General features: G+C 41.1%; 1 protein-coding gene across 10 annotated transcripts in view; it reads left to right on the plus strand.

Annotated features, from left to right (window-relative positions):
* IQCG (IQ motif containing G) overlaps positions 1-22118 on the plus strand; it is a 48117-nt gene that overhangs the window by 5275 nt on the left and 20724 nt on the right. For 4 of the 10 annotated variants that reach the window (XM_036352706.1, XM_036352707.1, XM_036352708.1 and 1 more), the window contains exons 3-6: positions 90-351; positions 7120-7331; positions 12603-12731; positions 18700-18781. In XM_036352706.1, coding sequence (XP_036208599.1) covers positions 90-351; positions 7120-7331; positions 12603-12731; positions 18700-18781 — 685 coding nt within the window. Of the gene's footprint in view, positions 1-89; positions 352-967; positions 2580-7119; positions 7332-12602; positions 12732-18699; positions 18782-22118 lie in introns of those variants that run through there. The other 6 variants (XM_036352702.1, XM_036352701.1, XM_036352704.1 and 3 more) reach the window with 3 other exon arrangements.

Consider the following 22118-nt stretch of genomic DNA (forward strand, 5'->3'; position numbering starts at 1 on the left):
ATAGACTTCATAGGAGCCAGTCTACATGCTACCTGTGCTTTTGAGTTTAACTTTAAAACCTTTGGTGGCTGACTTTTTTTTTTCTGTAGAAACCAACTGGAAGCCTCAGATCTTCCTTCAAAACCTTGGCAACCTGAGGAGATGGTGTCAGTGACAGGCGAACCACCTAGTGTTGTAGTAGAAGAAACAGCTCAAGAAGCAGACAAAGAAGTCATCCCAGAAAGCATAGAGGCACTCTCCATTCTAGATGTACTGAGGATCTCTGCTGTTCTGGAAGATACCACAGACCAGCTCTCTATTCTGAACTATATCATGCCAGTTCAGTATGAAAGAAGACAAAGTAGCAGCATGGTATATTTCATTGAATCTATTTTTTTCTTTTTATTTCTCCATTTACAGTATCTATGTCATGAAATTTAACATGGGAAATAGCATCTTTATCTCAGATAAGGGCTATAATAATTACCTGAAATATGGACTCTCAGTTGGAGTGAAATAGCCATCTCTCAAGGTACATTACCAGCCAAAATATCCTTTTCTCCAGTATGCTGGCATTATTCAAAAGGCCTGTAGTTAAATAGGTATAAGTACAGTCTGTGCACTGAGATCAGACAAATTACTGAGTTGTCCCATTTATATTTCTCAGCTGCTAAAAGCTAACTGAACACTAGGTGGAGGAAATTCAACTGCTGGACCCTTTAAACATTGCTCTAATCTTTTAAAATGACTGTGTTGTCATTTCAGAATATATTGTAATCTGCCCTTCTGAATATCCGCCACATTATTGTGTCAGTCATTACATTTTCAGTGATGCTGTGGACTACTCAAAGCACGTATTTAGTTACCAAAAAATTCAACGTGGTAGTGTACAAAAGATTTATAAGTTATTAAACTCTTGTTAATTTTAATAACTTAGGTTGTACATATACAATAAAAATTTTAAATACAAATACATATTTATTGGTAGCTGGCGATTGGTGGAGAAAGCGGCAGCTGTCCCAGTGGAGGCAACGATGGGGCGGTCCCCGGCAGTCGGGACCAGCTGGAACGTGTCACCCCCTGGCGCTGCGGTGATCACTCACCTTCCCTGCGTGTTGCCCTGCACTGCTGTGGCCAGCGGGGAACCATGGCCGTGCTCGTCATGCTTCTGTCCTTGGTGGCGGGTGTTTTGGGGAACGAGTTTAGTGTATTAAGATCACCAGAGTATGTTGTTTTCCGCAATGGAAATTGGTCTATACCAGGAGAGCGAATCCCAGACGTGGCTGCATTAGCCATGGGCTTCTCTGTGGAAGAAGAACTTTCTTGGCCTGGACTTGCTGTGGGTAACCTATTCCATCGTCCTCAGGCTACTGTTATGGTGATAGTGAAGGGAGTGGACAAACTCACTCTACCCCCAGGCAGTGTCATTTCCTACCCTTTGGAGAATGCAGTTCCTTTTAGTCTTGACAGTGTTGCAAATTCCATTCATTCCTTATTTTCTCAAGAAAGTCCTGTAGTTTTGCAGTTGGCTCCCAGTGAGGAAAGAGTGTATATGGTGGGGAAGGCCAACTCAATTTTTGAAGATCTTTCAGTAACGTTAGGACAGCTCCGCAATCGCCTGTTTCAAGAAAACTCTGTTCTTAATTCACTTCCCCTCAATTCTCTGAGTAGTAACAGTGAAGTTGACCTGCTCTTTCTTTCTGAACTGCAAGTTCTGTGTGATATTTCAAGTTTGCTGTCTCGACATAAGCATCTAGCCAAGGATCATTCTCCTGATTTATATTCACTGGAGCTGGCAGGTTTGGATGAAATTGGGAAACGTTACGGAGAAGATTCTGAGCAATTCAGAGATGCTTCTAAGGTCCTTGTTGATGCTTTGCAAAAGTTTGCAGATGGCATGTATAGTCTTTATGATGGGAATGCAGTGGTAGAGCTAGTGACTGTCAGATCATACGACACATCACTTGTGAGGAAGACAAGGACTATCCTTGAGACAAAACAAGAGAAGAACCCATCAAGTCCCTATAACCTTGCATACAGATATAATTTTGAGTATGCAGTAGTTTTCAACATGGTACTTTGGGTAATGATCTCCTTGGCCTTGGCTGTGATTATCACCTCTTACAATATTTGGAACATGGATCCTGGATATGATAGCATCATTTATAGGATGACAAACCAGAAGATTCGAGTGGATTGAACTTCTGTTATGCCAGAGATACAAAAGTGGTTTGGAAATTGGCTGTTTTGTGAAAATAGTGTAATTTAAAGTAGATAGTATACTTTAAATTTGTTTTAAAAAGCAAATTTTGTTCTCTATTTTGTGTGTGCCTGTGAAGTTGTTTTATAGTAAAGTATATTGACATGAATTGATTTGTGTGATAGATTTCATAATATGCTCAAATATTATTAATTATAATTGCATTCCATTTAGTGCTTGAATTAATGCACTGAAATAAATGTAAAACATTTAGAATAGTTTGTGTAATTTATGTTGAGAAAAAGCACTTGAGTTTATTAGAGAAACTTTTTTCCCCCCAATATATTTCTTTATTGATTTCAGAGAGGAAGGGAGAGGGAGAGACAGAGAAACATCAATGATAAGAGAGAATCATTGATTGGCTGCCTCCTGCATGCCCCCTACTGGGGATCGAGCCTGCAACCCGGGCATGTGCCTTTGGCCAGAATCGAACCTTGGGGCCCTTCAGTCCACAGGCCGACGCTCTGTCCACTGAGCAAAACCGGCTAGGGCTTATTAGAGAAAATTTTAAATGCTCAACTTCCTTACACAGGATAGGTGAAAATTATATTTGGGTTGTTATATACTATGAGCAGTGGCTTATTTTGATGTTAATATCTCTGAAGCAAGAGAAAAGATTTTAAACTTTAGAGCAGCCCTAAACTATGAAAGTGCATGTGCAGTCACTTAGATTTGGAACTGCATCTGATTGACAGAGGATAGCTGTTTTTTTTGTTGTTTGTTTTTTAAATATATTTTATTGATTTTCCAAAGAGAGGAAGGGAGAGAGACAGAGTTAGAAACATCGATGAGAGAGAAACATCGATCAGCTGCCTCCTGCACATCTCCCACTGGGGATGTGCCCACAACCAAGGTACATGCCCCTGACCGGAATTGAACCCGGGACCCTTCAGTCCGCAGGCCAACACCGTATCCACTGAGCCAAACTGGTTTTGGCGAGGATAGCTGTTTTTTAATTTACTCTGAAAGTTTGATGATCCACATTTGGTCTAATGTGGATATTAAAAATACTACAGTGGAGGACACATTTGTAATACCTTAACTAATAAAGAATTTAAAATAAATAAAAATACTACAGTGATTTAAGAAGAAACTAGCTTTGTGGAGTTATAAATGCTTGTAATTATACACACAAAAACATATTGAGGGAACATTTTGGGCCATGAATTTAAAAATCTTTTAGTTTGCTGGCCAGTGTGGCTCCGTTGTTTTCAGATTCGATTTCTGGTCAGGGCACATACCTAGGTTGCAGGTTCAAATCCCTGTTGGGGTGTGTGCAAGAGGCAACCAGTCAATGTTTCTTTCTTGAATTGATGCTCCTCTCTATCTCCCTCTCCCTCTCTCTTCAAAATCAATAAGAAAGCATATCCTCGGTTGAGTATTAAAAAAACGTTAAAAAAATTTTTTTCAGTAACTATGGTTTATATCATTATAGAATATTAAGTGTAAATAGATGCTTCTTACTTTCCATGTGGAAGTGGACCAATGTCTACAAAGAGCGACAAAGATAATGATTCCAAACAAAAAATAACCCACGTACATCTTTATTAAGTTTAGCAAAATTAACATTATATAATCTGTACAGAATATATTCTTTGTAATTTTTTTGGTACACAATATATTCTTATTTCTGACAAATGAAAATTGCTTTAAGCCCTTGCCAGGTAGCTCAGTTGGTTAGCACATCCCAACACACCAAGGTTGTGGGTTTCAACCTGGGTCAGGGCACATACAAAGAGCAACCAATGAATGCATCAATAAGTGGAACAACAAATCAATGTTTCTCTATTTCTTTCTCTCAAATTAATAAATACAAAAAGAAGAAAATTGCTACATAAATGAGAAAGTAAGTTGCTTTCTATGTCTAACTGAACAAGAAGTCCATATTTATTGTGACTAGATAAAATTCCCTTTAATTGCTCCTTATAATTTAAAAATTATATGTATAAGCTGGGTTTGTAAAGCTTTTTTAAAGTTTAAAACTTTTCATATAAACAATCCATGGACACAGACAATAGAGTGGTGAAGCCCTGGGGTGGGGGTGGGGAGAGCGGCTAGATAGGGTCAGTGGTGGGGAGAAGGGGGACATATGTAATAGTCTCAACAATAAAGACTTAAAAGATAAAATTAAATAAAGTTTAAAAGTTTAGTTCTACCTGGTTTGGCTCAGTGGATAGAGCGTTGGCCTGTGGACTGAAGGGTCCCGGGTTCGATTCAGGTCAAGGGCACATGCCTGGGTTACGGGCTCCATCCATCCTCAGTAGGGGACGTGCAGGAGGCAGCCAACCAATGATTCTCATCATTGATGTTTCTGTCTCTCCCTTCCTCTCTGAAGTTAATAAAAAAATATTTTTTAAAAAAGTTTACACAAAATTTTAATAGAACACTGAATTTGGAGTCAGGAGACCTTTGCAGTTTAGTGGTGTGCTATGAGCAATTCATTTCACTTTCTTGGCCTTAGTTTTCTCATTTGCAAATTGTAAATGATCTATATGGTCCTTTCCAATGCTAAAATTCTATGAGTTTTGGGGTAATTTTAAAATGACCTTAATAGAGCCCTAACTGGCTTGGCTCAATGGATAGAGCGTAGGCCTGCGGACTCAAGGGTCCCAGGTTCGATTCCAGTCAAGGGCATGTACCTTGGTTGCGGGGCACATACCAAGTGGGAGTGTGCAGGAGGCAGCTGATCGATGTTTCTCTCTCATCGATGTTTCTAACTCTCTATCCCTCTCCCTTCCTCTCTGTAAAAAATCAATAAAATACATTTTTTTAAAAAATGACCTTAATAGATATTAATAGATATTTTATAACAAATTAATTTCCTTATCAGTTTATGAATGGCAAAGAGATTAGAAACCCAAGAACTAAGCCTTTCAATGCATGTTCTGGTTCATGAATTAAGATAGTTAAAAATAGTACAGAGGAGAGTGTTTCCTTCCTACTTACTGTCTCCTTCAGTAAGAAATAGCCCTGGCTAGTGTTCTCAGTGGTTAGAGCTGCAGCCCATGCACCTAAGGGTCTTGAGTTCAATTCCCCATCAAGGGCACATACCTGGGTTGCAGGTTCAATTTCCAGCCCTGGTCAGGGTGAATGTGGGAGAGAACCAACGGATGTATCTCTCTTTCTCTCTCCTTTTCTTCCCTAACCCCTCCCTTCTTTCCACTCTTAAAAAATAAATGGAGCCCTGACCGGCTTGGCTCAGTGGATAGAGCATCGGCCTGCGGACTGAAGGGTCCCAGGTTCGATTCCGGTCAAGGGCATGTGCCTTGGTTGTGGGCACATCCCCAGTGGTGGGTGTGCAGGAGGCAGCTGATTGATGTTTCTCTCTCATTGACATTTCTAACTCTCTATCCCTCTCCCTTCCTCTCTGTAGAAAAATCAATAAAATATATTTAAAAAAAATAAATGGAAAAAAATATCCTCAGGTGAGTAAAAAAGATATTCAGTTAACAAGATGAAATCTTATACGTAACAATGATACTGTCAGGCATAAAAAAAAAAGGTAATTTGCCATCATAGAAATTTAAGAAAGAATGAAAAACCCAAATTTATAAATAGCCTTCAGCAGCAGTCACCACTTCAGTAAATAAAAGAACACAACTTTTGAGCTGTTTTATTCTGGCTAATGATCTTCACTTACAAAATTTTCTAACTTAACAGAGGTTCTGCTTATGATTTTTTTAAAAATATATATTTTAGTGATTTTTTTTACAGAGAGGAAGGGAGAGGGATAGAGAGTTAGAAACATCGATGAGAGAGAAGCATCGATCAGCTGCCTCCTGCACACTCCCTACTGAGGATGTGCCTACAACCAAAGTACATGCCCTTGACTGGAATCGAACCTGGGACCCTTCAGTTCCCAGGCCAGTGCTCTATTCAGTGAGCCAAACCAGCTAGGGCTCTGCTTATGATTTTATAGAAGTATAAATAATAAAGGTTTGCTCGGCTGGTGTGCCTCAGTGATTGAGCATTGACCTATGAACCAAGAGGTCACAGTTTGATTCCTGGTCAGGGCACATGCCTGGGTTGTGGGCTCAGTCCCCACTGTGGGGCATGCAGGGGTAGCTTATCAATGATTCTCTATCATCATTGATGTTTCTCTCTCTCCCTCTCCCTACCTCTCTGAAATCAATAAAAATATATATTTTTTAAAATGATGGGTCTCCTAAAATAATGTTTTGTTTTTACTTCATAGTACTATAGTTGTTCAATTTCATAAATGTTACTATGCCATTACCCTATATGGCATGGGATATACAATCTTAATCTTAGTATATATGTGGATTTTTTTCCTTCAAAGACTTCACATTGTTTAGCCTTATAACAACCTGGAGTTGAAAGGTTAGTTAGCATTATCCCATTTTTAAAGTCATTTTTATAGATAACGACATATCCAAGTAGATTTTTTTTTCATTTGTTTGAAACATGGAATGGAATGATGAAACTATACTAACATACCGGGCTCTCTCAGAAGCGAAGTAATGGACCTAAGGTTGGAAAGAGATCTCTTGCAGGAAATACTGTTTCTCCTTTTCCTTATAGTCTAATGCCCTATCTTGTACATAATGTATGCTACGTAAAAATATTATTGACTGGACTAGATAGAATACCTAGCTAGTTCCTTAAAGTTCTCTTCTAAAAATTCCTATTTCTATTAACCAGTAAATCAGTTTGACACAATTGCTTCCTTTTCCAGATGCCTACACATAAAGGAAGAGGCAAACTAGGGCTATCAGAAAAACGGCTTCCTAGGCCTTACATTTCCCCTTTCTCTCCTAGACAAAAATGAGGTTAAAACTGGAGGCGGAGGCCCTCGTATAGCTTTGTTTCTTCACTCTCTGAAAATCTGTGTTACATAAAACATCATTCATTGTTTTTAGAAGAAAAATACTGAAATGAATTTAGAAGAAAAAAGCCCAGAAAACCCTCCAGCGGTCCCAAAAATGCTGAAAGAAGAACCCAAGTTGCCAGAAATCAGACAAGGAGGACAATTGGCCAAAGAATATAACAAAGTGCAAGATCTTGTCCTCCAAACACCTGCAAGGCAGTCCGTAATTTCTACAGAAACACTGAAAAAAATTCAGAATGATAGGTAAGGAAGGAGAGCATACTTGGAAGTGAAAGTGTATTTCTGGGTGGATAAAGAATGAGTGCTAGGGTGGCTGGCTGCCCTCTTCCCTTCTGGATGGTTCTTGTATCCAAAGTGAGTGCTGATAATAGTATTGAGTCTTTGTTTGCAATTTTTAAAAATGAGAATAACTTTGCAACATTAATGTGAGGATTAGAAATGAGGCTTCAGTCAAGGGCCCGGCATAAATTGATAGCTATTGGGATGCTTTATCCATTAATAAGAGACAGACATCATCAAAGTAGCCAAATTTCAAGCTAATGTTTTAGTCCTGATGGTTTTTTAAAGACAGTCTCAATTTCCATTGTCTCATTTTTCAGTTTTTGTTGTCAACCGACTTGCTGACAAAAAAGCCTGTTATGTTTAAAAGAGGGTATAACAGCCTTAACTGGGTTGGCTAAGTAGACAGAGTGCCAGCCTGCAGACTGAAGGGTCCCAGGTTCGATTCCGGTCAAGGGCATGTACCTTGGTTGTGGGCACATACCCACTAGGGGGTGTGCAGGAGGCAGCTGATCCATGTTTCTCTCTCATCGATGTTTCTAACTCTCTATCCCTCTCCCTTTCTCTCTGTAAGAAATCAATAAAATATATTTTAAAAAAAAAAGAATAACCAATGGACACAAGACACTGGGGGGTAGGGGAGACCGGGGGAATGTCAAGGGGGGGAAAAAGGAGACATATGTAATACTCTTTGTAATACTTTAAGAAATAAAACAAAATTAAATTTAAAAAAATAGAAAGCTCTAAAGCAATCATGGCCCTAGCTGGTTTGGCTCAGTGGATAGAGCGTTGACCTGCAGACTCAAGGGTCCCGGGTTCGATTCCAGTCAAGGTCACATGCCCGGATTGCGGGCTTGATCCCTAGTGGGGGGCATGCAGGAGGCAGCCAATCAATGATTCTCTTTCATCATTGATGTTTCTATCGCTCTCTCCCTCTCCCTTTCTCTCTGAAATTAATAAAAAAATATTAAAGAAATGAAATGATCACTTATGTATTCAGATGTTAAAGCAATTTAAATACTTAATATTTAAAAAAATAAAGCAATCATGGTAAAATGCTAATTTGATGTTTATATAGATAAGTTCATTATTTTATTCTTTGCATTTTTCTTCACTTTTGAAATAGTTTATAAGTTTGAAAAAGCTAAATCATTTTAAATTTACAAAAAAGAAAGGCCCTAATAAAACCCTCACATTTTAGAGATGAGTAAACCTAGGCTCAGAAAGGTTAAACATAGCTAATTTGAGATAAAGCTACAACCATATAATCCAGGTTCCTGACTCCTAGTCCATGCTCTTTATATTTTCTTAAGGAGAAAAATTTTAAACTGCTATTTAATGTTCTGATATAGAGTTAGCAAGAATTACACTTACATAGTAATGTATTAATAATAATTCACATAAAAAGATTCAATACCTTTTTTTTTTCATAATAATTAAGTATATTGAAGTCAAGAATCTGAAAAGCCATGTGCCTCATCCTGAGAATGAAAAGGGCATTAATAGTAAACACCTTTCTGTCATGTCTGCAAATCTGAGCCAGACTGATTTTAATAAGAGACATTACTCTACTGGTGAGGGCGTAATGCAGGGGTCCACAAACATTTTTAGTAAAGAGACAAACAGTAAATATTTCTGGCTTTGCAGGCCATAAATTTTCTATTACAACTACTCAGCTCCACTATTGTAGCGTGAAAGTAGCCATAGACAATATGTCAACAAATGAGCAATGCTGTACTCCAATAAAATTTATTTTCAAAAACAGACTACAGGCTGGATTTGGCTAGTGGCCCGAGGCAATTACTACAAGCTCCCACTTATCAAAAATCCTTACCATAATGTTATCCCTCTCTTTTTTTTTTAATGTTATACCCTGTTTTATTTATTTATTATTATTATTATTTTAATATATTTTATTGATTTTTTACAGAGAGAAAGGGAGAGGGATAGAGAGTTAGAAACATCAATGAGAGAGAAACATCGATCAGCTAACTCCTGCACACCCCCTAGTGGGTATGTGCCCGCAACCAAGGTACATGCCCTTGACTGGAATCGAACCTGGGACCCTTGAGTCCACAGGCCGACGCTGTATCCATTGAGCCAAACCAGTTAGGGCTCCATAGGTTATTCTTATATGCATGCATACAAGTCCTTCGGTTGACCCCCCCCCACTCTCCCCAGGTTTCCCACTGTAGTTTGACAGTCTGTTCAATGCTGCTCTGCCTCTGTATCTATTTTTTTTTAATTAAATCTTTATTGTTCAGATGATTACATTTGTTCCTCTTTCCCCCCCCCCCATAACTCCCCTCCTCCCAGTTCCTGCCCCACCCTCCGCCCTCACTCCCCACCCACTGTCCTCATCCATAGGTGCACGATTTTTGTCCAGTCTCTTCCCGCATCTCCCACACCCCTTTCCCCCCCAGGAATAGTCAGTCCATTCCCTTTCTATGTCCCTGATTCTATTATAATCACCAGTTCATTCTGTTCATCAGATTATTTATTCACTTGATTCTTAGATTCACTTGTTGATAGATGCATATTTGTTGTTCATAATTTGTATCTTTACCTTTTTCTTCTTCTTCCTCTTCTTAAAGGATACCTTTCAGCATTTCATATAATCCTGGTTTGGTGGTGATGAACTCCTTTAGCTTTTCCTTATCTGTGAAGCTCTTTATCTGACCTTCAATTCTGAATGATAGCTTTGCTGGATAAAGTAATCTTGGTTTAGGTTCTTGGTATTCATCACTTTGAATATTTCTTGCCACTCCCTTCTGGCCTGCAAAGTTTCTGTTGAGAAATCAGCTGACAGTCGTATGGGTATTCCCTTGTAGGTAACTGAGTTTCTTTCTCTTGCTGCTTTTAAGATTCTCTCTTTGTCTTTTGCTCTTGGCATTTTAATTATGATGTGTCTTGGTGTGGTCCTCTTTGGATTCCTTTTGTTTGGGGTTCTCTGCACTTCCTGGACCTGTAAGTCTATTTCTTTCACCAGGTAGGGGAAGTTTTCTGTCATTATTTCTTCAAATAGGTTTTCAATATCTTGTTCTCTCTCATCTTCTGGCACCCCTATAATTCTGATGTTGGTACGCTTGAAGCTGTCCCAGAGGCTCCTTACACTATCTTCGTATTTTCGGATTCTTTTTTCATTTTGCTTTTCCGGTTGGGTGTTTTTTGCTTCTTCACTTTTCAAATCTTTGGCTTGATTCTTGCGCTCCTCTGGTCTGCTGTTGGGTGTCAGGTTCCTCCGAACCTGATTCTGCTTCTTGAGTGTGTCCCTTATGTATGCGAGGAGTTGAAATCTACAGTTTGTTGGGTTAGGCTGCAAAAGTGCAGGTGGTTCCTTTTGTGCCACTGGCACAGCTTGGGCAGGGATGGAAAATGAGTAGGGTGGGGTCTCCGGGAATCACCAGGGCGGAGCAAAGAGCAATGGCGTCTCCGAACTCCTCGCCTCTCTGCAACTCCGCGTCTCCATGTCCCTGAGTGCCAGCGAGCAGCCCCGCGAGAAAGCCACCCTCACTCTCCAACCCACTGCAAGGCCGTCCCGCCTCTCCCCCATAGGGGTCTGGGGCCTCAGAATCCCACCCCAAACAAGCTCAGTGGATTCGAGAGTTTGTAACCCCTTCCGACTGAAGAAAACTGCATCCAGTTGCAGCCCGCCTGGCGCGCGACTCCGTACCTCTGTTCTTGGCGCCTCTGTACAGCCTACTCAGTCTCAATGCTCTTCTTTCTTTCCTTCCAGTTGTAGAGCTTCCACTGGGCCAGCTTTCCCATGGTTCTGAATGATAGCTGTTTGTCTTATAGTTGGTGGTTTCAATGTTGTTGTGGGAGGCAGCACGCACAGGTCTGTACCTTATGCCGCCATCTTGCTTCTCCTGGGCTTTCTATTTTTAATAAGATAATTTCAGATATAATTGAAGCCTTTGATTGCAGCACTGTCATGCTTCCTCCACAGATAAACTGTCCTCTGAATTATTCTTTTGCAAATTGTAACACTTTAAAAAATATTTTTATTAATTTCAGAGAGGAAGGGAGAGGGAGAGAGTGATAGAAACATCAGTGATGAGAGAATCATTGATTGGCTGCCTCCTGCACACCTTCAACTGGGGATTGAGCCCGCAACCCGGGCATGTGCCCTGACCGGGAATTGAACTGTGACCTCCTGGTTCATAGGTTGATGCTCAGCCACTGAGCCACGCTGGCTGGGTGTGACTCTTTTGTTAGGTATGTAAGTGTATTATTAAGCAATACATATAGCCCTGGCTGGGTAGCTCAGTTGGTTAGAGTGTCATCCCAATATGTGGGTTCAATCCTGGTTGGCCGGGCACATGCAAGAGGCAACCAGAGGCAGAGCCAGCATGGCTCAGTAGTTGAGCATCAACCTATGAACCAGGAGATCATGATTCGATTCCCAGTCAGGGCACATATCCAGGTTGCGGGCTCGATCCCCAGTGTGGGGTGTGCAGGAAGCATCCGATCAATGATTCTCTCTCATTATTAATGTTTCTATCTCTCTCTCCCTCCCCCTTCCTCTCTGAAATCAATAAAAATATATATTAAAAAAAATAAAAGAGGCAACCAATGAATGCATGGATGAGTGGGGCAGCAGATGGATGTTTCTTTTCTTTTTTATTTCCCACATTTCCAACCCATCACTCCTAGAATGTGGGTTCTTTATTTATTTATTTTTTCTGAAATTATGGATGTTTCTTTTTCAAATCAATCAATAAAAAACAAAAAAATAATATGTATACTTTTACATGTTTTTAAATGTACATATATTATCATACTGTACATTCAATGTTTCTCAGTCCTTGGTATGTAAACTTTTTCAGGTTAAAAAAGTTCTATTTTATTTCTAGTATTCTAAGAGTTTTTGTTGTTTGTTTATAAATAAGTGTATGTTGAATTTTGCCAAATGCCTTTTCTGCACTTATTGCAATGATTATATGGTTTTTCCTCCTTTTGCCTTTATTAATGTGATGAATTCTTTAGTAGATTTTCTAATACTAAACTACATTGGCATTTCAGAAATAATTCCAACTTAGATATGATGTTCCTTCTGGATCTTTCCCCCCACCCTACCCCCCACCCCCACTGGGGGGAGAGGGGGAGGAGAGGGGGAAGATAAGGGGAGGAGATGAGATCTCCTTCTGGGTCTTAACTTGTGTGACTTCTGTAGCCCTTTGTGAATGTATTGAAATATGAATCTTATTAACTTATATTTTTTTCTCCTTACAGGCAATTTCTCAGTGATGTGATTGCAGATACCATGCAGGAGTTGCAAAATTCAGGCACTTTCAACAATCTCCTGACATGTTTGAATGAAGAGAGGGAAAACAAAACGCATTTCTATGATATCATTGACAGGTCAGAGTAAAACTAATTTTGTTTTCTTTGTTGCATTTTATTTTTATTTTTTTTTATTTTTATTTTTATTTTTTTATTTTTTAATTAAATCTTTATTGTTCAGATTATTACATTTGTTCCTCTTTTTTCCCCCCCATAACTCCCCTCCTCCCAGTTCCCGCCCCACCCTCCGCCCTCACTCCCCACCCACTGTCCTCATCCATAGGTGCACGATTTTTGTCCAGTCTCTTCCCGAATCTCCCACACCCTTTTCCCCCCCAAGGATAATCAGTCCATTCCCTTTCTATGTCCCTGATTCTATTATAATCACCAGTTCATTCTGTTCATCAGATTATTTATTCACTTGATTCTTAGGTTCATTTGTTGATAGATGCATATTTGTTGTTCATAATTTGTATCTTTACCTTTTTCTTCCTCTTCCTCTTCTTAAAGGATACCTTTCAGCATTTCATATAATACTGGTTTGGTGGTGATGAACTCCTTTAGCTTTTCCTTATCTGTGAAGCTCTTTATCTGACCTTCAATTCTGAATGATAGCTTTGCTGGATAAAGTAATCTTGGTTGTAGGTTCTTGGTATTCATCTTTGTTGCATTTTAAAGTGCTATAAAGCTTACCACAAGTCCTTGATTTCTAAAACAAGTAAAATTTGTGCTTCTCAGGGAGGATAGCTATAAGTCAGAAATTTGGGTTTTATTCTTAATTCTGCTCTGACAATAATTCAAGTTTCTGGGCTCCTGTTATCTGTATGTACAATATACCAAGAATATTCTTCCTAACATATAGTAGTCTTTTTTAAAAAAAAATACATTTTTATTCATCTTAGTGACTCACGCACAGCAAACTGGAAAGAAGTTGCATGTGAAAAGGTATTCTTTTTTAAAAAACATATATTTATTGATTTAAGAGAGGGAGGGAGAGGGAGAGAGAGATAGAGACATCAATGATGAGAGAAAATCATTGATTGGCTGCCTCCTGCACGCCCCCAACCGGGGATCAAGCCATAACCCAGGCACGTACCCTTGACTGGAATCGAACCTGGGACCTTTCAGTCCACAGGCTGATGCTCTATCCACTGAGCCAAACCAGCCAGGGCTATAGTAGTCTTTCTTAAGACTGAGTTCACTGAAAATTCCTGAACAGTAACAAGTGACAATAAAAAGCATGTTGAGGGAAGTTTACTTTTCCAGCGCCTTTCAACTAATTCCAAAGATTTTCATTGCTTTAAGACATTCAACACAACCGAAATGTTTTGGGACCAAGATAAAAGTCTCTTTATATGAACCCTGAGTGCTCAGAATGAGAGAGTGTTGATCTTGTCTGCATAGGTGGAATTGTTTTTCCTTGAATTTGTTACTCTTCCTTTGTGCCTTAGTATTGGTGATAAATTCAGTACTGGCGTTATTATGAAGATTAGGTTAATTTATACATATACAACACTTTGGATAGTTCCAGGCACATAGTCAGTAAATGCCCACTATAAGTTTATAATAGCTACTATTTTAACAGTTGTAGTTGGCAAGGAAGCATGAAAATGAGCAGTTGTATACATTGCTGGTGGGAGAATAAATTGGTAAAACTTTTAAAAAGTTATTTATGAAAATGAAAAGATACACACCTGATTTTATATATTTTTATTGATTTTTTACAGAGAGGAAGGGAGAGAGATAGAGAGCTAGAAACATCGATGAAAGAGAAACATCGATCAGCTGCCTCCTGCACACCTCCCACTGGGGATGTGCCCGCAACCAAGGTACATGCCCTTGACCGGAATCGAACCCGGGACCCTTCAGTCCACAGGCCGATGCTCCATCCACTGAACCAAACCAGTTTCGGCATGATTTTAATTTCATACTATTCACTATTACATATGTACTGGTCCATAACTTTTTTAACCATTCCTTGAGTTTGAACATTGAGCTTGTTTCCAAATTTTTGCTATAGCAAATAATGTGTCATGTACATTTTTGTACGTAAATATGCATCATCAAATGTCTGAATCTTTTATTTTTCCATTTGGTTGACTCAGTATATGTGGAATTACAGAATCAAAGAGAGAGTCTATATTTTGATGGATGATATTATGAAGCTGTTAAAAATATTGCTTACAAAGTCATAACATGGAGAAAATATTTGTTACAGTTTTAAGTAGAAAAAGAAAGGCTAGACATAATTTAGTATTATCACATCTGTATAATAAAATTAACAAAAACATGTATAGAAAATGAGAACTGGAAGGAAATATAGGCCAATGTGTTAACACTGGGGTGTTTTTACAAAGCATCTTTTTTTCCCCCAAATATTTATTTTTATTGATTTTTTTAGAGAGAGAGAGGAAGGGGAGAGAGAAAGAGAGATAGAAAGATTGATTCATTGTTCCATTTACTAATGTGTTCACTGGTTGACTCTTGTATGTGCTCTGACCAGGAATGGGAGCCACAACTTTAGCGTATCAGGATGACACTCTAACCAACTGAGCTACCCAACCAGGGCCCAAAAACCTTTATTAAGGGAGAAAATAAATGTGTTAACAGAAAAGCTAAACAAAATACATATGCCCTTTGACCCAGCATTCCTACTTTTGGAAATCTAGCCTATAGGGGAAAAAAATTAGATATATATGCAAAACATTTATTGCAGCACAATGCAAATACCTAGACATAGCATAAATGTTCTTCAATAGGGGAGTGCTTGAATGATTGTTAATTTTATAAAATAAAAACATACAGCTATTAAAAAGAATGAATTAGAGTTATGATTGATTGAAGGAATGTTTCTTATACATATATAAGTGCCAAAAAGTTACAGTATTATGTATAGAGCATCATTCTATAAAGAATACCTGCTCATTCACATATTTGAGAGCACAGAGAAAGATGTGGAAGTATATATACATCAAAAGGTTTGATATTGGTTACCTCATAGGAGTAGAATTGGAGGGGAGAAGGGAGATGGCAGATTGTCTATTTTTTCTCATATATTTCTATTCTGTTTTGAAATATTACAATGTGCACTAATTGTATATGACCTTCCTTCCCCTCAACCACCCCTACATCTCACTCTCCCAAAAGAAGTTTCATAAATAGAGGGCTCAGGGGAGAGGGATGGAGAGTGAGTGCAAATGAGTACAGGGTTACTTTTGGTGGATAATGAAAATGTAATTTTGAAAAAGCTAATCAAGTAAGAAAAATAATAAATATATGTATCATTGAATAGGAGGGAGAAAATAGTCTAAAACTCAATGTAGACAGTTTGCCAGTGATTGATTTTACATATGATTAATTATAATGATTTCTTTTCATTTTTCTTCTAGTTAGATAGGCATCAATTTAGATTACTTTAAATTGGAAAATCATATTTAGATTTGGGCAAATCAATGACAAATGGTGTTTAGTACTTTAAATATTGTGTGATTGGTACTTTTAAAGCCACATCCAATTTAATGATGGGTATGAGTTAGACAATTTTCTATTTAGTTTTTTAAAAAGAGCTTTATTGAGAAGTTTATATACTGTTAAAAAGTTACTCTGACACTTGTTAAAATGGTAAGGAAGACTTTATCCAAGACTATTGCAATAGGTGTCAAAACTATAGCAATAGGGGAGAGAGATTGGGCTCAACTCCGAATGCAGCAAAGGCATCTGGGGATGTATAACCAGTGAGAACAGTGAGATGGAAAATTCCTAAAAGGAGGTATAAAGGGTAGGGGATTCTTGCTAAATTAACAGGATTGTTGCTGAAGATAGACCAAGGGCTTAGACTCAAGGGTGGGGAATGAAGAATTTGAGCGAATATCCAGGGTGATCAGATGTCAACAAGGGTGGGAGATTCTATCTAAACCAGGGGTTCTCAACCTTCCTAATGCCGGGACCCTTTAATACAGTTCCTCATGTTGTGGTGACCCCCAATTTCATTGTTACAAATTGAACATAATTAAAGCATAGTGATTAATCACAAAAACAATGTATAATTATATATGTGTTTTCCGATGGTCTTAGGCGACCCCTGTGAAAGGGTCCTTTGACCCCCAAAGGGGTTTCGACCCACAGGTTGAGAACTGCTGATCTAAACTGACTTTGCAGGATTCTTGCTAAAACTGGGTTATGCAGGTCCAGCAAGGATGAGAGGGGGTGGGATGGCATCCTTATACACAGAAGGCTCCTCAAAGCCTCCTTCTCTATTAGGCCTTGATCTTCCCCACCCCCACCTCCACCCCTCACTCCCCCAAAAGAAGTTTCATAAATAGAGGACTGAGGGGTGAGGGATAGAGAGTGAGTGCAAATGAGTACAGAGTTTCTTTTGGTGGATGATGAAAATGTTCTGGAATTAGATAGTGGTGATGGTTACACAACTGTGAATAAACCCAAAACCACTAAATTGTACTGTTTAAAAGGATGAATTGTATGGTATTAACAAAGACTCTTTCCTTGAACTAACCAGGCTCCTCTGATATTTTTGTTATAGCAGCCCGAGCAAGCTAAGACAGTTGTTTAGTTTTGTTTATCTTTATGTTGTTTTATTATTTTGTTTGCTTGTTTTAAACTTAAGTACTGAGTTTGAATCCTGCTGTGCCATTTACTGTTCGTAAGAGTGTTAGGTCTGTGTCTTCTGAGAGATGGATGCCAAGATGAGATTAGTCACTTGAGTTAAAGAAAATGGAAGGGAGCCTTCAGACCCAATGCTGGACTGATGCCAAGTGAAGGAGAGGGGAGGTTGGCTGGAAGAGACCGCCTGCAGTGGAAGAATGTTGGGCAAGGTCATCAGGGAGTCCTTGAGCCAAAGTCAGCCATCAGAAAAGCCCTGGTCTCTCAGGAAGGGCCTGCCCTTTATCCCCGCCACATTCAAAAATTGGCTGGGAGCAGTCGGTGGGATGTGAGGCCTCAGAACACACAGAGTGAAGGATTTCAGAGCCTTGAGCTATGTTTGCTTACACTCCCTGTAGTTGGAGGTCTGCGAGGCACATTCTCATGTCCACCACAGCGTTACCTCAGCTCTCTATTACCCTCATTTGTCAAATAGGGATAATGATAGAGACTACTCATAAGGTTATTGCAAGGTAAGAATATGTGAAGTGCTCAGAGTAGAAAAGATTCTTTTTATCCTCTTCCTGTACCTTCTCCTCTTAGTTTTCTCAGCAGTAGCTATTTTATTTTATTTTTGGGGGGTGGGTGGGAAGAAAAAGGGAAGCTTTTATTTTTAAACAGAAGAATGCCAGTTCATAAATGGAGAAGGAATGATAAAATTACAAATTCACCACTTTTGCAACTTTTTATACTGAATAATGATTCAGTAAAATGTTAGCAGTGGTACTGAAAACATTAGGTAAAAGGTGCTTGGGGAACAAGATATTTGCATGGTGAGAATGTGCCTGTATGATAGAGATGTGGTGGTTATCACCTTAACTAAGAGCTTGAACTTAGAATAAGTAATTCAGCACCAGCAATTTTAGATACAACACTGATAAGCCAAAAAAAAAATCCTCCTTCAAATTAGTAAAATAAATCAGTCTTTTAAAAGGTATCACTGAGCCCTGACTGGGTAGCTCAGTTCATTAGAGCAGTGTCCTGATACGCCACGGTTGGGGGGTTTGATCTCCAGCCAGGGCACATACAAGAGTCAACCAATGAAAGCACAGGTGGGTGAAATTGATGTTTCTCACCCCCCTCTCCTCCTCCCTCCTGCCCTCCCTTCCTTCCTTCCTTCCTTCCTCTCTGTCTTTAAAATCAATAACATTTTAAAAAATGTTTTTTAAAAAAACGTGTCACTGAAAGTGTGCTCCATGGACCAGCATGATGAACATCAGCTGGGAACTTGTTAGAAATGCAGATTCCATGGCCCCGCCCCAGACCTACTGAAATAAAAATCTCTGGGAGAGCCCAGGAATCTGTTTTTTAACATCCAGGTGAAACTTGTGCACATTGAAGTTTGAGAAACACTGCTCTAAACACAAATCATTCTTACTTCTTCTAGGGAGGAAAAAGGAAGAAAAAGAATAAAATCTCTTCAAAAAGAGCTTCATAATGTCAAAAGAGAACGGCAAGTTGAAGTACAGGTAAGAATTTCCTGGGCAACACCAAAAGTTACTGAGCTAAAACTGCAGTATAGAAGCCATTTTTCTTAAGCCAAGTTTTGTATGAAAAGTTGCTGTTTCTCCTGAAGAGAGTAACTAGAGAGTTGGTCTGAGATGTACAAGTGTGTCCAGAATAGAACTCTGTGAGACCCCAACCCTCTGGAGCTCTCAGTCAGCCTTACCCTCCCATTCCACCCACCATCCCACCTACGCCTTCCCTATACGAGACCTTGTCTCAGGCAGTCTCATTCCCGCATACCAGATGGGAGACTAGAGTCCTTGGTAGGACATCAAGCACATTACAAACCTTCTTTTACATGATGGTTAGGGTTTATAATGACATATGTAGTGTATTTTTAAAAATTTATTTATTTGTTGAATTTAGAGAGAGAGAGGGAAACATCAATTAGTTGTCCCACTTATTCATGCATTCATTGGCTGATTCTTATGTTTCCTGACCAGAGATTGAACTCATAACCTTGGCATAGCAGGATGACACTCCAGCCAACTGAGTTATCGGGCCAGGGAGGGCCATTTATATTATATTTTAAACTAGAGGCCCAGTGCATGAATTCATGTATGGGTGGGGTCCCTTGGCCTGGCTGGCGATTGGGCCAATCGGGGCATCTCGCCCAGTCCTGATTGGGGCTGATTGGGGCTGGCTGGCTGGGGGGAGGGGCTGTGGGAGGTTGGCCAGCTGACCAGGGGGGAGGGGCCCCAGGAGGTTGGCCAGCCGTGGGAGGTTGGCTGTGGGAGCACACTGACTACCAGGGGGCAGCTCCTGCATTGAGCGTCTGCCCCCTGGTGGTCAGTGCACGCCATAGAGACTGGCCAACCGGTCATTCTGGTCATTCAGTCATAAAGGTCGCATAGGCTTTTATATATAGACTAGAGGCCCGGTGCACAAAAATTTGTGCACTCGGGGGGGAGGGGGGCGTCCCTCAGCCCGGCCTGTGCCCTCTCGCAGTCTGGGACCCCTCGGGAGATAACGACCTGCTGGCTTAGGCCTGCTCCCGGGTGGCAGAGGGCAGGCCCAATCCCTAGGTGCAGCCCCTGGTCGGGCTCAGAGCAGGGGCGATTGGGGGGTTGGGGCACCTTCCCCTGTCATGCACAGAGCAGGGCAGACTGGGAGGTTGCGATGCCACCCTCAGTCACGCTCAGGGTAGGGCCGATTGGGGGGTTGGGGCACCGCCCCGTCACACTCAAGGCAGGGTCGATGGGGAGGTTGCGGCGCCACCCCCTGTCACGCACAGAGCAGGGCCCATCAGGGGGGTTAGGGCTCCGTACCCTGTCACGCACAGAGCAGGGTCAATCAAGGGGTTGGGGAGCTCCCCTCTGTCATGCACAGAGCAGGGCCGATCAGGGGGTTGGGGAGCTCCCCCCTGTCACGCAAGAGCAGGACCCATCAGGGGGTTGGGGAGCTCCCCCCTGTCACGCACAGAGCAGGGCCCATCAGGGTGTTGGGGAGCTCCCCCCTGTCACGCACAGAGCAGGGCCCATCAGGGGGTTGAGGAGCTCCCCCCTGTCACTCACAGAGTAGGGCCGATAGGGGAGTTGGTGCACCACCCCCTGTCACACACAGAGCAGGGCCGATCAGGGGGTTGGGGCGCTACCACTGTCACACTCAGGGCAGGGCCGATGGGGAGGTTATGGCTCTACCCCGTCACACACAGAGCAGGGCCTGTGGGGTGGGGGGGTTGGGGTGCTGCACCCTGTCACACACAGAGCCACAGGGTGATCAGGGGGTTGGGGAGTTCCCCCCTATCAGTCACAGAGCAGGGCTGATCAGGGGGTTGGGGTGCCTTCCCCTGTCACGAACAGAGCAGGGCCGATACGGAGGTTGTGGCCCCACCCGCTGTCACACACAGAGCCGCAGGGCGATCAGGGGGTTTGGGCGCTGCCCCCTGTCATGCTGATCCCGGTGCCGGGAGGCCTCTCAGCTCCGCTGATCCAGGTGCTGGGAGGCATATTATCCTTTTACTATATAGAATAGAGGCCTGGTGCATGGGTGGGGGCTGGCTGGTTTGCCCTGAAGGGTGTCCTGGTTCAGGGTGGGGGTCCCCACTGGGGTGCCTAGCCAGCCTGGATGAGGGGATGATGGCTGTTTGCAGCTGGTCACACACCCTTCAGGGTGGGGGTCCCCACTGAGGTGCCTGGCCAGTCTAGGTGAGGGGCTGAGAGCTGTTTTCAGGCTGGGACTGAAGCTCCCAACCGTTCCTTTTTTTCTTTTTTTCTTTTTTTATTCTGGGCCAGCTTTAGCTCTGAGGCTTGGCTCCAGCTCTGAGGCCTCAGCTGCTGAAAGCAGGTATCTGGTTTGTTTAGGTTCTATAATCGAAACTCTGTATCAACTCCAGCTCTGAGATCCCGGCTCACTGAAAGCTGGTTTCTGGGGTTTTGTTTAGCTTCTATATTTGTTACAATGTTTCTTAAACTGCAAGCTCAGAGGCCGGCAAGACAGGTGGGGAAAGTTGGAGTCCTCCGTCACTGAAGCAAGCAAGCCTCATGTTCAGTTTAAGCTGCCTGGCTGCTGGCCGACATCTTGGCTGGCAGTTAATTTGCATATCGCCCTGATTAGCCAATGGGAAGGGTAGCGGTTGTACACCAATTACCATGTTTCTCTTTTATTAGATAAGATAGATACAGAGTGGATTTACTGAGTTTTTATAGTTATTAGGACCTAACCTTATATCTAATTTACCTCTATAAGAAAATGCATCCAAGTTTTAAGCAATTGACTTACAAAGTAATGTTTGGGCTACCACTTAGGCAATTAGAAATTAGTTCTACTAGAGTGATGAACACTATTAGCAGTTTAGGGAGTTTAAAAGGATGGCCTAATTTCAGCTTATCATTACCTAGCTATTTGGACAAGTTTATGCTTCATATCAGGGAATTGTCACTATTCTCTGCATGGAAGTTAGAAGAATATTTAAAAATATATTAGGAAGAATTGTCTAAAAAAGGCCACTAGACTTTATTCCAGGGGTGGGCAAACTTTTTGACTTGAGGGCCACAATGGGTTCCGGAGGGCCGGAACAAAAGCATGGATGGAGTGTTTGTGTGAACTAATATAAATTCAAAGTAAACATCATTACATAAAAGGGTACGGTCTTTTTTGTTTGTTTGTTTTATTCATTTCAAACGGGCCCGGATCCGGCCCGCGGGCCGTAGTTTGCCCACGGCTGCTTTATTCCAACGTACATAATATCTTTACGTCTTCTGAACAAATTGCTTCCCAAAGAGTCAAAGGGCATGAAGCTGGATGTCCTGGAACCCTGGAACCTTATTGCAATGGTAAGAGGACCTTCCCAGTGGTGCT

The sequence above is a fragment of the Myotis myotis genome, unplaced genomic scaffold (genome assembly GCF_014108235.1).
Source record: "Myotis myotis isolate mMyoMyo1 unplaced genomic scaffold, mMyoMyo1.p scaffold_m19_p_2, whole genome shotgun sequence".
NCBI classification, from domain to species: domain Eukaryota; kingdom Metazoa; phylum Chordata; class Mammalia; order Chiroptera; family Vespertilionidae; genus Myotis; species Myotis myotis.